At 31.8% G+C, this 14,982-nt stretch overlaps 1 protein-coding gene across 2 annotated transcripts in view; it reads right to left on the reverse strand.

The window, feature by feature from the left end:
- The window catches only part of LOC106686091 (probable phospholipase A1 magnifin), a 51,107-nt gene that overhangs the window by 5,152 nt on the left and 30,973 nt on the right, over nucleotides 1-14,982 (reverse strand). Inside the window, exons 2-6 of one of the 2 annotated variants that reach the window (XM_014429213.3) lie at nucleotides 10,519-10,621; nucleotides 6,351-6,490; nucleotides 3,661-3,909; nucleotides 539-724; nucleotides 257-443 (exon numbers count right to left, since the gene is read on the reverse strand). In XM_014429213.3, the coding sequence (XP_014284699.1) occupies nucleotides 257-443; nucleotides 539-724; nucleotides 3,661-3,909; nucleotides 6,351-6,490; nucleotides 10,519-10,621 (865 nt within the window). The remainder of the gene's footprint in view (nucleotides 1-256; nucleotides 444-538; nucleotides 725-3,660; nucleotides 3,910-6,350; nucleotides 6,491-10,518; nucleotides 10,622-14,982) is intronic. The other variant, XM_067046059.1, reaches the window with a different exon arrangement.

Consider the following 14,982-nt stretch of genomic DNA (forward strand, 5'->3'; position numbering starts at 1 on the left):
TGTATTATAATGTACAGTTGTAAATAGCAATAAATAAATATTTAAAAAAAAAAAAGCAATATTCCCTCTAAAACAAAGGTTTTTAATTTATTTCAGATTGTTGATCCAAAAGAGAGGAAAAGAGGCCCCCAAACGTTGTAAAAAACGTTGTAATGGAAACATGTATAAAATATAAATATATTTAGGAAGATTTCACAAAATATTTCAAACATTTTATTTATCATTTATATAGGATAGAATTTCTAGATCTATTTACTTGGGACTAACATACTCCCCAGCCCTGACTAGTAGGCTCCTCTGTCCAATATAGGGGCATATCTCCGAGGAGAGGCCAGTGAGGTAGGAGAGAATTTCTATTGTACAAGATTCTCCATAAAATCCTTTCTCGGAGTTGATGGACTCGGCGAACACGCCTACTGCTCTGTGATGGTCGCAGCTGGCATCTATGGGATTATTTAGGAACTGTTATATTCTGTAAATGCATTTATTACTACCACTTCCAAAAAATTAAATTTTATGTGATACAAGGAGATCTTACTAGAATGGCATCCAGGTTGGGTGGCTCCGTTGTTGAGATAAAAGTCGACATGACCTACAGCCGCTAGTCTTCCTTGCCAACCACCATTTGTGTGGTAGACATCAACGAACCTGGCATCCGTAGGATCTAACCTGTTTTCAATACGCGAAGTTGCCGCTGAGAACAATGGAAGTGCAGGATCTAAACCTGGAATACATTTTTAAATTATACAGAGCTTCAAAGTTAAGAATTTATGTAAACCTATCAATTAGTTCACCAAAGACATGGCCTCTCTCCTTCTTTCCTCTTTCTCTTCTATCCCTTCGTAGGACCCGGCGGCTAGATACTCTCTGGGCTTACAGACATCTTCTGTATCTACCGGAATAGTACCCGGTAGAACGACCTTCCTGGGCGACCTGGCGGCTAGCTACCCTCCAGGCTTGCAAACCTCCTTCGTATCATTAGAAATAATACCTGGTAGGAATAGTACAAGGGCCCAAGAAGAGAAAAAAGGCAGTTATCTCACCCCAATTTTTGATTACTTTAGTGAAAACTATGTATAATTAATAGTCAAAATTGACGAGTCTGCCAAGAATAGGTAGGGGAATAAAAAATGGCGGATGTTTCAAATCGATAAAAAAAACTAATTTTTCATTCGGAGCTGTATATCTTAAAAAGTAGGAACAACACAAGAAAACCTAAGAGGACGTTATTTAGAGAAGAGTGATTTTTCTAAAGTATGAGCCCTATTAGAGTTAATTACGTTAAATAGTTTTCGAGATACAGCTTTTTAAAAAGCAAAATTTCATAAAAATGTTGTCTAGGACGTACTAAAAGATCAGTAGTTAGTGAATTTATTTTGAAAAATTTATATCTCAAAAACTATTCTACGTACAGATGTCTATTAGCACTCAAATTAAAGCTAGTTTAATAAGCTATAAAGTAGTTTATTATGTTTATCTTCGTAGGAGTAATAGTTTTCATGAAATTTGCTAAAATAACTTGATTTATAGTTATTCAGACAAATTTTCATTTGCCAAATTTATATTCATATGTGAATATCATAAAAACTACTACACCTAAAAAGATAAACATAATTAACTAGTTTTTAGTAAATTTAACTAGTTTTAATTTGAGCGCTGGCAGACATCGGTACGTCCAATGGTTTCTGAAAAGTTTTCCATAAATCAAATTTATTGTCCGAACAACTATAAATCAAATTATTGTAGCAAATATCATGAAAACTACTATTCCTACGAAGGTAAAGGTCATAAACCTGATTATAGTCCATTAAACTAGCTTTAATTTGAGTGCTAATAGATATCTGTACGTTACATAGTTCCCGAGATATAGATTTCTCAAAATAAATTAACCAACTACTAATCTTTCAGTAGATTTTGCTTTTTAAAAAGCTATACCTCGAGAACTATTGGACGTAAATAGCTTTTTTCAGGGCTAATATTTCAGCAAATTTACTCTCCTTTAAATAATGTTCTTTTAGATTTTCTAGTGTTGTTGGTAGTTTTTAAGATATAGAGCTCCGAATGACAACAAAATCAATGTTTTTTTAAGGTCTTGAAACAGCCGCCATACTTTTATTCCCCCTACCTATACTTGGCAGACTCATCAATTTTGACTAGTAATTATACATAGTTTTCATTGCAGTAATCAAAAATTGGGGTGAGATAACTGCCTTTTTTTCTTCCCGGCTCTTGTACTAGAAGAGGTTACCACCCTCTGAGATATAACGGCTGTCACTCGTTTGTCTCATCCTATCTCATCATCTTCCCTGTCAATTTCCTTACCTTAAAAAATTGAACACGCCTTCTCGACAAGCGGAATCAGAAATAAAATAACAACCTTGGCAAATGTATAGATAGGGGGAATACGAAATGGAGGCTGTTTCAAACGTTAAAAAACACAGCACTCAAATAAAAGCTATTTTAATGTGCTAAAATGTAGTTACATACACGTATCTTCGTAGGGCTTGTCGTTCTCATGGTATTTGCTAAAATAAATTGATGGGGACAAATTTAATGTGAAAAATCCATATTGGAATATCATGAAAACTTCTACCCCAAGAAAGAAAATTTAAACCCCTAAGTCGAAATTTTTGTCCATATAGCTAGAAATCAACATTTTGCAGATTCATATTGTTGAATATCATGAAAACTATTAGTCCTGCGAATATAAGTGTCATATACTACTTCATAGTACTTTTAGATAGCTTTAATTTCAGTGCTAATAGACATATGTACCTATTATGGTTTTTGAGATATAGATTTATCAAAATAAATTCACTAACATCTGATATTTTATGAAATTTTTTTTTTTAAAAAACTATATCTCGAAGACTATTGAACGTTAAGGCTCTTTTAGAGCTCATATTTTAGGAAATTTACTCTAATTTAGATAATGTTTCCTCGTGTTGTTGGTAGTTTTAAAGATATAGAGCTCCGACTGAAAACTTTTTTTTTATAGTTTAGTACAGCCACCATTTTTTATTCTCTTTACCTATACTCAGAAGACTCATAAATTTCGACTAGTAATCATACATACTTTTCATTAAAGTAATAAAAAATTGGGGTGAAATGTCTTCCTTTTTTCTCCTCTTGGATTTTTTTTTTTTTCAAAACACCTTCAAAATTTTAATGGCGTATTTATAAACAATGAACTTTCTCCTTTTTCTGTAGAACATCTACATTTTCCATACTAAGGAGTCTTTTGGAGTGTATTATTTTTGTTGTCAGAATTTATAAAAGTTTGTAATGTGTTGGGGCACACATTATTTCTGAATTTAACAAACTTAAATCTAATAAAAACTTAATCCTAATACTACGTGACTTAATACTAAAAAACTTAATACTAATACTACCTGCCAACGCAGGATCTCTTTTACTATTAGTGTTGTCTATGACAAACCCATAGTGCCAGCGGATGATTGTGAAGAAGTATTTGTTTGTATTTGCTTTTCTTTTTTTATTTTGTTTGAACGATTTTTCAATTAACAGCATAAACGGTAACTTAATTATTGTAATGAATATAATAACTCAGTTAATTTTACCATTGTGACTACAACTGTGTCAATTGTTTATTTCCATAGTGCAATGTTTATTATTAATTATAGTTTGTTCATTTTTTACCTGTGATCCTCGGTAAATTTGGCATGTGATAGCCGAGAATACCGGCTACTTGCGCTCCCATGCTGAACCCTATGACGTGAGTCGCCTCCTTCCAGTGCATTCCCCTCCTCAAGTATAATTGCTGGAGAAGTTGGGCCGAGCAGCGACCGGCAACGGGCGCGTTGAATGCCGATGCGATGTAGCATCCGTCCAAAGCAATCTTGCCCCAATCAACGGTGATAATATTGTAGTAACCATGTGTCAGGTAAGCTATAAGAAAAATAAAATTAAAATTAGTTACTACAAATATCATAATAATGTCATATAGTATCAATATGATGAATTTCTTTACAACAAAATTTGAAAGTTGGAGTTAGATTTGCAGCGGCGCTATCTATGAGTGAGCGGAGTAACTAACACCTTCACCGCTGCCCTAAGAGATAGCACCACTCACGATGCTTTCTGTGTTATACATATTGTTAATTTATCGTAAATTTTTTTTTTTTCTAGCCCCTATATGTTGAAATTTATATATATATATATATACATATTTACAAAATTGTTATTTTACTGAAGCATTGCTCCATTCTAAGGACAGGTTGAGATTTATAATTCTTTAAGTGTATATAATGTTTAAGTAGACGAGGTGCTGGGGCACACTTCGTTTTCTGAGTTTTACCCTACATACTATAATCGTAAATAGTTTCATATTCCTATTTATAAACCATTATAGTAAATATTAATTTGATACACTGTAAAGTAATTTTTTATAGGCCGTGCCTTTTATCGGCCTTTGGATTCTTACAGACTAATCACCCCAAAGTATCATCTCTTCGGTACTTGTGTGAACACCTCAGTCAATACAGCCAAAATGGACTGTGTTGTGTTTGCGCGCACAAAATACAAGAGGTCAAGACTGGCGAATACTCTCCGTGTGAGTGACACGGTGAGCTCACCTTCCAACTCTCGTGTATTTGGGAGTAAAGCTAGACCGTTATTTCAAGCTTTCTGCCCATCTATATCAGGCGAAAGTCATGTCGTCTCAACTAAGCGCCTTCTTTAAACTTTTTAAAATACGATCTTGAGGAATATTGTAAGGACAACGTCATGGGGGAAGAGCATCAATCGTTCGATGTGTCCACTGTGCCTGAGTTCATCAAGAAACGACACATCAAATTTTTTGACTCACTACAATACTGCACAAATCCACTTTCAATACATCAACACCTCCGCCGCCTCCGGTGCGTTGGCAACACACTACTTAAGGACACGTAGTATTAGGATTACGTTAATTAAAAATTAAGAAATAATGTGTACCCCGACACATTAGGGGTATTCATGATCTTTAGTTTAACATGTTAAATGGAAAAATTTATGTTAAATGGATAAATATGTCCTTCCTTCTTTTCCCTAGTTAAAACGATATAACATGTAGTATGCCTGAGAGTCTGTTACTGGGTCTGTTAAATGGTGAATGACGTCACGAAACAGACCAGCTGAGCTTGTCACTGTTTTATTTGTTGTCGTGTTAGGTTACTTACTCCTAGTTTGTGTTTTGTTTTTTCATTTGTCTTCTGTTTTAGACTTTTTAAAAAATACAATCAGTAGCCAAACTTATACACTTCTACTTTTCACTTATTTTGTTATAATTATAATACTTTCACTTGTTGTAATAAATTACTGTAGTCAAAACTTAGAAGTAAACAATAACATTAAGTTTTGGAAGGAAAGGTTACTAATCAAGTTGCTCAGAACATCCTCTAGGAGCTCTTATGCATTTATCATTTAACATGACTTTAAATAGAGCTTCTCACAATGCTATACTTATAACATTTAGCATGGTAAAACATTTTACATTTAACACATCATGAATACCCCTAATATGTAACATGGCTGAGAGTCTGTTACTAGGTCTGTTAAATGGAGAATGACGTCACGAAACAGACCAGCTGAGCTTGTCACTGTTTTATTTGTTGTCGTGTTAGGTTACTTACTCGTGGTTTGTGTTTTGTTTTGTTTTTTCTTTTGTCTTGTGTTTTGGATTTTTTTAAAAATATAATCAGTAGCCAAACTTTTACACTTCTACTTTTCACTTATTTGAGGCATGTTGTAATAAATTACTGTAATCAAAGTTAGAAGTAAACAATAATATGATCTTTTTTGGAAGGAAAGGTTACTAAACAAGTTGCTCAAAAATGTGCATTTATGTATTTATCATTTAACATGATTTTAAATAGGGCTGCTCACAATGCTATACTTATAATATTTAACATGGTAAAATATTTTATATTAAACGCAATATCATGAATACCCCTAATATACACGTTTACAAATACGCACCTTAAAACTATTACACTTCAAGAAACTCTTTAGAATGTAGATTTCTACAGTAAATACATAGAAATATTGTTTATATGTACGTCATTACATTTGTTTTATAGGGATTTTGAAAAAAAAACAATCTTCGGTACCTTCATCTTCTCGCGGAAGCCTCTCACCTCCATGATCTTAAAAAGTGTCTTTCAAATTTTAAATTTTGTGGGCATATTTTTAATTTTTAAAATTTAATACAAATTAAGATTAGAAAATACGTATACTTATTCTTATTTATTCCGGTCCTCTATAATTTGAAAGTCTGTTTAAGAATGTATTCATAAACAATATTGATGAAAGATATTGAATTAATATAATTTGTGTACACTATATGTTACCAGCTGTCAACTCAGGATTCGGAGCATAATTTTTGTGACCACTCCATCCATGAATGAGCACTACCAGGGGAGCGTTTGGGATCAGAGGAATATGTTCCAGATTTTCTTCAGTGATTTCGATTCCATCAAAACCGGTTTCCCTGCAACAACATATGAAATGACATTATAGAAAAGGAGTTTAAAAAGAACATAAGTTGATACAAAATTTAAGATAAACCGATTATTCAATTATGGGACAAGGAGAGTAGGAAGACACCACTCCGATGGATCAATGGAGTGGCAGCGGATGCCAGGTCTATCTTGGGAATCCACAATTGGAGAGTAGCGGCAACCAAAAGACAGGACTGCCGGACGAAGTTGCAGGAGGCCTTCACTCTGCAAGAATTGTAGAGCCACAAATGATGATGATTATTCAAAGAAATGTTGATAGTCCAGGTGGTGTTCTACATCAGAATTAGAATCAAACCCAGCCTAGGAGTTGGAAGGCCCCAAATCCTAGGCTAGATTCTGATAGCAATTCGTTTCCTAATGATTAGCCCTTAAAGATCCTAGAATTGAGATGCGCGTTAACCAGTTATATGTAGCCAAACTCAACACTTCATGCATTGTACAAATCCCAAGAACAAATACGAAAATCCCACCATGCAGGCAATAGCTAAACAATATGCAACCTTAAGAAGACATTAACCGAGGCGTATTAAACATATTCAATTTAATAATAACTAACCTTCTTTAGGAGTATTATATAATTCATCCATAATTTTCTTAGACTGCATCGAATCGTATAAATAAGTTTTTATTGTAATTAATTTTTCCTGAATGTCATTAATACTTTATTAATTAATTTTTTATATCATAAAAAAACAATCCGTCATGGGAACGATTTTAAAGCTAAAGCATGAAGTATTATTATAATACAGTTGTATATGGAAAATTCCATTTAGATCAAATTATTATTAGATTGAAAGCTATTGTTGAGTATTATAAAACAATTTCAAATCTAGATATAAATTGAGCTCAAAATAATTCAAATAGTAATTGAACTATTTATTATGAGCCAAAGTTTCGCCCAACTTTGTAGTGCTTCTTCAGGGCTAAAAAATATATAAACAACTAAAATGAAGTAATAGCGTCTACTTCGTTTGGGCCCCCGGACATGTTAGTATTATCGTAAAAGAAATGGCCGATAAAGCTGTTAGAGAAGCACTAGTCCTCCCAGGTAGAACCACAGCAACCTTAACTCCACAAGAACTTGCTCGCCCTTTAAAGGAATGCATAAATAAAAGATGGCAGGCAATGTGGAACAAATGTTCCAATAGCGTTGAGAAACGACGAATCCGTAATAGGAAGTGTCATCAAATCCATCCTACTAACTTTATAGTCTTATAATAACTTTAATGATTATAATTATCTATCTATGTTCCTTTATTTTTAAAACTAGAATAGCCACTTTGGTTGAAAATCATATGAAGATACAAATTGTAAGTTCAATGGTTCAGTCGGTACAAAATAATGGTTAGACGGTTCAGTGAAAATTTAATAATAATTAAAAAAACAGCTAAAAAGAGTGAATCACTAAATCAGTGTTGTTTGCGGCTTTAGCGCACTTGCCCAGCCTCCACTTACTACCAGTGATGCGGCGGGAGGGATGCGCTGGGATCTTTTGAGCTCTGCTCTACCCCTCACACGTGGGGGATAGAGTGTGCTCAGGGATCTTCAGGTCGATTGTGTAAATATTGTATATTAGAGTGTAAATGTGACTAGAGACTAAATTATTTTATCATTATGTTATTTTATTTTTCATACAGATGGTTTGATTATGTTCATTTTGTTTATTCTTCTGTTTGTATATATATATTTTAAGAGTTTTTTTTTTTTTATTCATTTATTTAATTTATTTTATTTTAGTATGTATGAGATCATTCATCACTATTACCTATTGCCCACAACTGTGTGGCAGATTGTAATATCTATCAATAAATAAAAAGTAGTAGTATTAAAAAAAAAGAAAAGTCAGTGTTGTATATTTATGTATAAATGACGTCACATGTGAAACATCATGGTGGCTAGCGTTTTCCTTGTGTAGATTTAAAATATTAATCTTTAAAACTAAAATTTAAAATTAATCCCATTTCTATGTCTGTAATAATTAAAACATATATGATTGAGCTTTTGAATTGACTGACAATAATATTAACATTATTATAAAAACATTTTCTCTATGTTGTCAAATAGCTTATTATTTTTTGTCCACTAGCCATTGAAATTCAACCTAGAAACAAGTACTTACACGCTTGTGCCTTCGTGATCTGAAAAGCATAACAGCTGCCTTGACACCATCACCAATGCAATCAAAACCTTCAAAACAAATAATTCTCATCGCGTTGTTCTTTTCAACGGTTAAATACAATAATTCCTAAAAGGGTTGCCTTTATTTGAAAGTGAAACTGAAGATTCTGAACTATGACGAAAGTGTCTCAAGGTGAAACTACAGTGGAAAGAAAACGTTTCCATAATTCAACTTCAATGAGGCAAAAAAAGTAAGTTTGAATTTGTAATTAAGAATTTCCATTTGTGAAAGAATAAAATATATATTAAAATGTATGAAGCCCTGCGTGAGATTGTCTCCTGTCATTCAAACCATTTTAATCTCTTTAAATTATTTGCTTAAAGACCTTAATGTTCCCTATGTAACCGATCTAGCCCGAATCAGATATCACTCCTTCCATTATAAACTCCCTAACCACTCAAACACCCTAGTTTCTAACCTCTTCCATTCCAAACAATCCTCCGAGGCACCTAAAAAGAAGATGGCCACGAGACCAGCTAATGTAAAATGTCATTAGAGTGCTACCAACGGGTAATTTCTCAACCCACATGTAACACTCCATTTTAACTAAGATCAAATTTACTGAATGTATTATGTAATATACAGTTGTAAATTTCAATAAAGATATTAAAAAAAATAAAGAAGCGATATGTGCTTTTAAAATCAATAGCATTTTCATATTCTGTCTATCTCAAACATTAAGAGGCCATAACGTGTTTAGAAACAATAAAGTTAAAATTAATCGATACTCGGTCTTAAAATCGATATAATTTTCATATTCTGCATATCTCAAAACATATAAAGGGATCCTAGCATGTTAGAAATCAAGAAAGTTAAAATAAATCGATACTTGATAAATAAATGGATAGCATTTTCATATTCTACATATCCCGAAACATATAAAGGGACCTTAACATGTTAGAAATCCTAAGGTTAAAATAAATCGATAGTATTTTCATATTCTACATAACCGAAAACATAAAAATGGACCCTTATATGTTAGAAATCAAGAAAATTAAAATTAATCTATACGGGATCATAAATTATATCTATGTATAGCTGTAAGACAAAAAATGTCGTCTTTATACGGCATATTATAGAAATACAGACGTATTCGGATGGTTAATCAATTAATTTTTTCGAATAAGAAATTATTTTTCTATAAAATGGACGAATACAAAAGTATTAAAATGATTATTCGGATTGTTTTGCCCGAATAATTGATTATTCGTAAAAAATAATGACGAATAAAAAAGTGTTCGGATGGTTAATCATATGTACGAATAATTGATTATCCGAATAGAAAATCCACGAATAAAAAAATTCGTCTCTCGTCATTCTAATAATATTTGCCCAACTCTGCGGGTGGACCTTCAGGGAATGGTATATTTTTGTCACCATATTTTAAAAAAATATATACTGTAGCGTGATATCCGAGGCAAGAAATCAAAACAGAACAATTCTGTTTTATTGCAACTACTAAACAAACAATCACAATTATGTCAAATACAACAGCTGCACTCTCGGTAACCTTTTTTCACTCTGACAAAAATCGTTCATGAGATGACCAATCAAATTGATCGGTTATCGATTGTTTCTCGACCGAATAAGTTAACTTCGTTACATTACATTGAAATTCATTAACATCAATTAATTTACACTGAATTCTAGGCACAGCAAATTTTAAACTATGTTTACTAAACTAATAGACTGTTGAGAATCTAGCATTTTTTGGTACCCTTTAGGAAAACTTGAAAATTTGCGGAGTTAATGTTTCATATTCGATAAAATGCTGCGATAAGTTGATTTTTTAAAAATTAAATATTTGTTAATTATTACCTTGTGCGGAGCCAGAAGGAGATATTTCCATTAGGACAGACATTATCCACGTAAAAGCAGGTCTCGTCGCAAAGCCCTAGTGTCCTAGTGAGTACGAGGATGCCTGCAAAAACGGAAATTTGTTTCAACATTTTTTGACTCTAATCTTTGGGATGACAATGAGGTTAAATGAATAAGTAAGAATCAGGCATTAGTTATAGAAAACTAGATAAACATTATACAGTCTCAGTATTGCCCTTTCAAATATTCCCCTTGGTTTATTTGAAATAGTCATTTCCAACGTGAACTACAATTGGAATCAATAGATTTATGCTTCAAAAAACATTTTACAAACTTCCATTCCTGGTTAAAGGTGCAATGGCTTACAACGTAGCCACGTTCCAACTTCATTTCGGAGACTGAACCATGACAAATGTGAGACACTCTTTTATAAACTCAAAAATGTATTTATTTTTTGTAAAAAGATATTTAATGGTAACGAACGTTTCGTTCCACTTTGAAGGACTTTGTCATATGAAAGCAGTATACTAACAATGTATGACGTGACAAGAAAATTCAACTTCATACGATCTACTATTTTCTTCCAATATTTATTTATTTTGAGGTGCAGATAGTTGAACGTAGATTATTAATTAGAGAAGATAGTTGGGTTCAATTTAATTGTATTTTGTCATAAAGATACTTTTACAAAATCATGGATTCAACTATTTTTTTTCTTTTCTGAAAGTATCGATCATATTCGTCTTTTTTAAAATATATACATAAAAATGATTAACAGTAACTGGATATGAAGGAGATTTTCGGGAGTGCGGTCAAACAAAAATCAATCAAAGAATCATTTACCTTAACAACTTCGTTTCAGACTTAGCCCGAAATAGACAGTGGCTATTAAGACTAAGTGTAAATTTACAATCCTCAAAGGACTTGGGTTAAAAAACCGGCTAATCTACTTTTCGTCGGTGATTTAACCAACCTTCTTCCTTCCAAATGGTTAATATTTGGTATTAAATTTCTAACTTCATAGTACAATCTCTCTTCACAACTTAGATATTATTGTAAAGCAATGGTTCTAATCTTAAATGTAAGTGTCTCTAACAAGAGAACAAGAAATTGATATTTCGAAATTAGTTTGAATTCATAGTTTATTATCCTTTGCTCTTGTAAGCATACAATATGCAGAGAAAAAATCATTAAATTTATCTCGATTAAAATTACGGAAAATTACTGTCCTAGATATTTTAGCTTCCGAGACTCTATAACAAAGAAAAATAATATCGAGTTGACGACAAAAGGAAACCGATAATTGTCTGTATGAGGCGACTTTATTCAAATTTTTATTATCAATTATTATCGAACATAATATCAAGCCAGGTATCAGTTGTTAGAGAATGACAAGTGGGGTTAAATTTTACAAAGGATAAATTAAAACTATGAAAAAGATTATTTAATACCTTTGATTCATAGTTTTTTTTTTTTTTTAAATCGACGCTTAAGTCACCATTTAAAACAATGTTACGGTATAGAGGAACAAAGGTTTCTAAAATATCACGTAGTTCTTGATGAAAACTGTTTTGGTGGTCTATTTATCGTTATTATAAGGAGCTTATCATCACCTTGTTCGACCTCCAAAACTAAGAATTCGAAAGAAGGTGGTTAGAAGAATTGGTGATGGAAGTCAAATTTTACAAGATAAGAAGGGCCTAGCGTATATACAAACTCCATCACGAGATTTATCATTTCGATCGAATTATATCATAACTATTTTGTGACTCAAACATATAAAAATCAGACCAATGCCCAACAATTGATTCAATATTTAAATTACAAATATTATGTTCACTAGTCATTATAATTTATATATTGAGAAATATATATATTATTTAATATAGCAAATTTTAATAGATAATTAATATCAATATTTGTTCTGAGTATAGAAAAGGTTTTGTAATGGGCATATATATATATATATATAATATTAACAAGTAATTGGTACTAGTAAGCAAATATTTTAACATATTATAATATCTCACAGAATCAGCATGATTTAAGTCACCAAAAAAAATTAAAAATGCAATTTTAAGAATATAAAAAATTAACAACATAATGATAAAGTTAGCGCAGAAGTGTTTAGTACAACAAAATATGTTATTGATATGGGAATTAGACATGGTTATTGTTATTAGAAGAGGTGATGTGGTAGAACTTTCAGTGTTTGTGATTTGAAGGAATCCTATTGTGGATATTTGCTTAGTATTAGTATAAACAATTAGATATTTTAGACTTAATAAAAAATATGAATAAACTAGGTTACATTTTGATAACGATTAGACGCGAATCATCTTTATTTACAAATATTTTGCAATTTTTAAACCATACATATTTATATGATTTTGATTTCTGCGCTGCTTTTGCACCACGACAAAGGTGTCTTTATGTGGCTGTAAGGGTCATAATTTATCTCAGCTCCCCCAAAAAAGGCGGGAACAATTACTTCTTGACCAGAGTGTACGTCGATAACTATATAGGTTAGTTTATGTTCACGACCGATATTACTCTCGGAATCTTGTACTTTGTCCCATATGAAACTCTACTGTCAGACAACCTTCAGTATTAGATATTTAATATTAGAATACATTAGATTTATTTTTTATTAATATATTTGTTTGAGAGTGGTTTAGTTTCATTAAAACAATTTTGATCCTTTTTCTCTCAACTTTTTCTTTTTCAAACCTCCAACGTTTCGACCACTTAGGTCATTTTCAAGGATTCCTACAAACAGCTCCTTTTAATTACTTTTATAATAATTTCCTTCACTTACATACTGATTTTTTTGGTCTTACCTTATTTTGTTTTCATTTTTTTCTTTAAATTCTTTAAATGCCGGCTAATTGCCTTTGTCCCATCTTTAAATAATTAATCATTAAAATAATATATAATATACATATATTGTATATGCAAATATAGGAAGTAACTACAATTATTTGAGAGAGGGGGGGATATAAAATTTCTTAATTGACAAATGACGTCTAATGATCCCATATTTCTATGTCTAATAATGTCCTAATTTTCCCATTGGTATAATTCTGAGGTTTGACATTTAACTCTTAATCTGCTCTCTGGATATAAGTCCGAAGATTCTCCTTTTATTTATTGGGTCAACTTAATTAGGCTGTTTCCTCCAGTTTCCTTTTTAATTGTTTAATTTAATTGGAGTTGAGGTAAACTATTACCGCTGTAAGTCTTTCATAAATAAATATTCTAGATGGCTCTTCTTCGATCCAGCCGAGATCTCTAGTCGACAATCCCTTTCTTTGTCTTATGTGTAGCATTATATTTTGTTTGCCTATGTGACGAAGAAAACTTACTACGATTACACCAGGGAAATTAGTATTTGGTATATCTGTCCTTCTATAGCCACAATCTATAGCGTTTTCTCCGATGTTTAAACCAATTACTTTGCAGATATCCTGTATAATTGTTATGAGATTTTCCTTCTGTTTAAAAGGAATTCCCTTTTTTTTCTAAGTCATTTGAAAATTTCAAAATAGTTCAATTATTTTATTACTACACTAAATTCTGTTTTTATTTGAATCATTTTATCATTGAAGGAATCAAGCTTATCACTATTTTTTTAAATTTCATTTTTCATGCTATTCATTGCATTTTTATTTTCTTCAATGTAATCAGAAAAGATGCTCAGTTGTGTCTTGAATTCCTTTTTATTCTTTCTGATTTCGGTAGTGAGTTTCTTAAATTCTTTTAAAAATAATTCAAGGTTTCCACTTACCTTGGTCTCTTTAAAAACATTTTCCATTCTTAAGGATTTCCTTCTATCCTCATTACCCTGTTTGCATAACCACTTTTTATTTTCTTGCTAAAAAAAATAAGTTCATCTTTTGTGAGTTCTACACAGGTAATGTAGTTCCAACTATCACAATACGAACATTGGATTTTTAATGCATTATGAGAAAATACTTTGATACAAACCGCACAATTGCTCATAGTTGTAAATTAATAGAAAGTAATAAGGGTATAAACTGAAGTATAATATAGCTTTTTAAAAACCAACATTTCACAAAAATGTTGTACAGAACATACTAAAAGATTATAAGATTAGTTGACAAATAAGAAATAAGTCTTCCAATAAAAATGAGATATCATCTAGTTGTCAAGCCATGTGAGATGAAAGCCCGCCAAGCAAATTCAAAACTATCAAAAAAACCACTAAACCATGGACCACATCAAACCGTTCCAATCACAGGGAGGAGGTAGCTATTGCCAGATTAAGAATAGGTCATACGAGTTTAACTCATAGATATCTGATCAGTAAGCAGCCAACGCCAAAATGTCAATACTGCAACAGTGTACTTACGATCAGTCACATATTTGAGAATGTCATTTTTATTCTGCGAACTTGAGTAGATTGGGAGTAGTGTATCGGATGCTCTGAATGATGACCAGAAG

The sequence above is a fragment of the Halyomorpha halys genome, unplaced genomic scaffold (genome assembly GCF_000696795.3).
Source record: "Halyomorpha halys isolate HHAL.00 unplaced genomic scaffold, Hhal_1.1 Scaffold777.1, whole genome shotgun sequence".
Taxonomy (NCBI): Eukaryota; Metazoa; Arthropoda; class Insecta; order Hemiptera; family Pentatomidae; genus Halyomorpha; species Halyomorpha halys.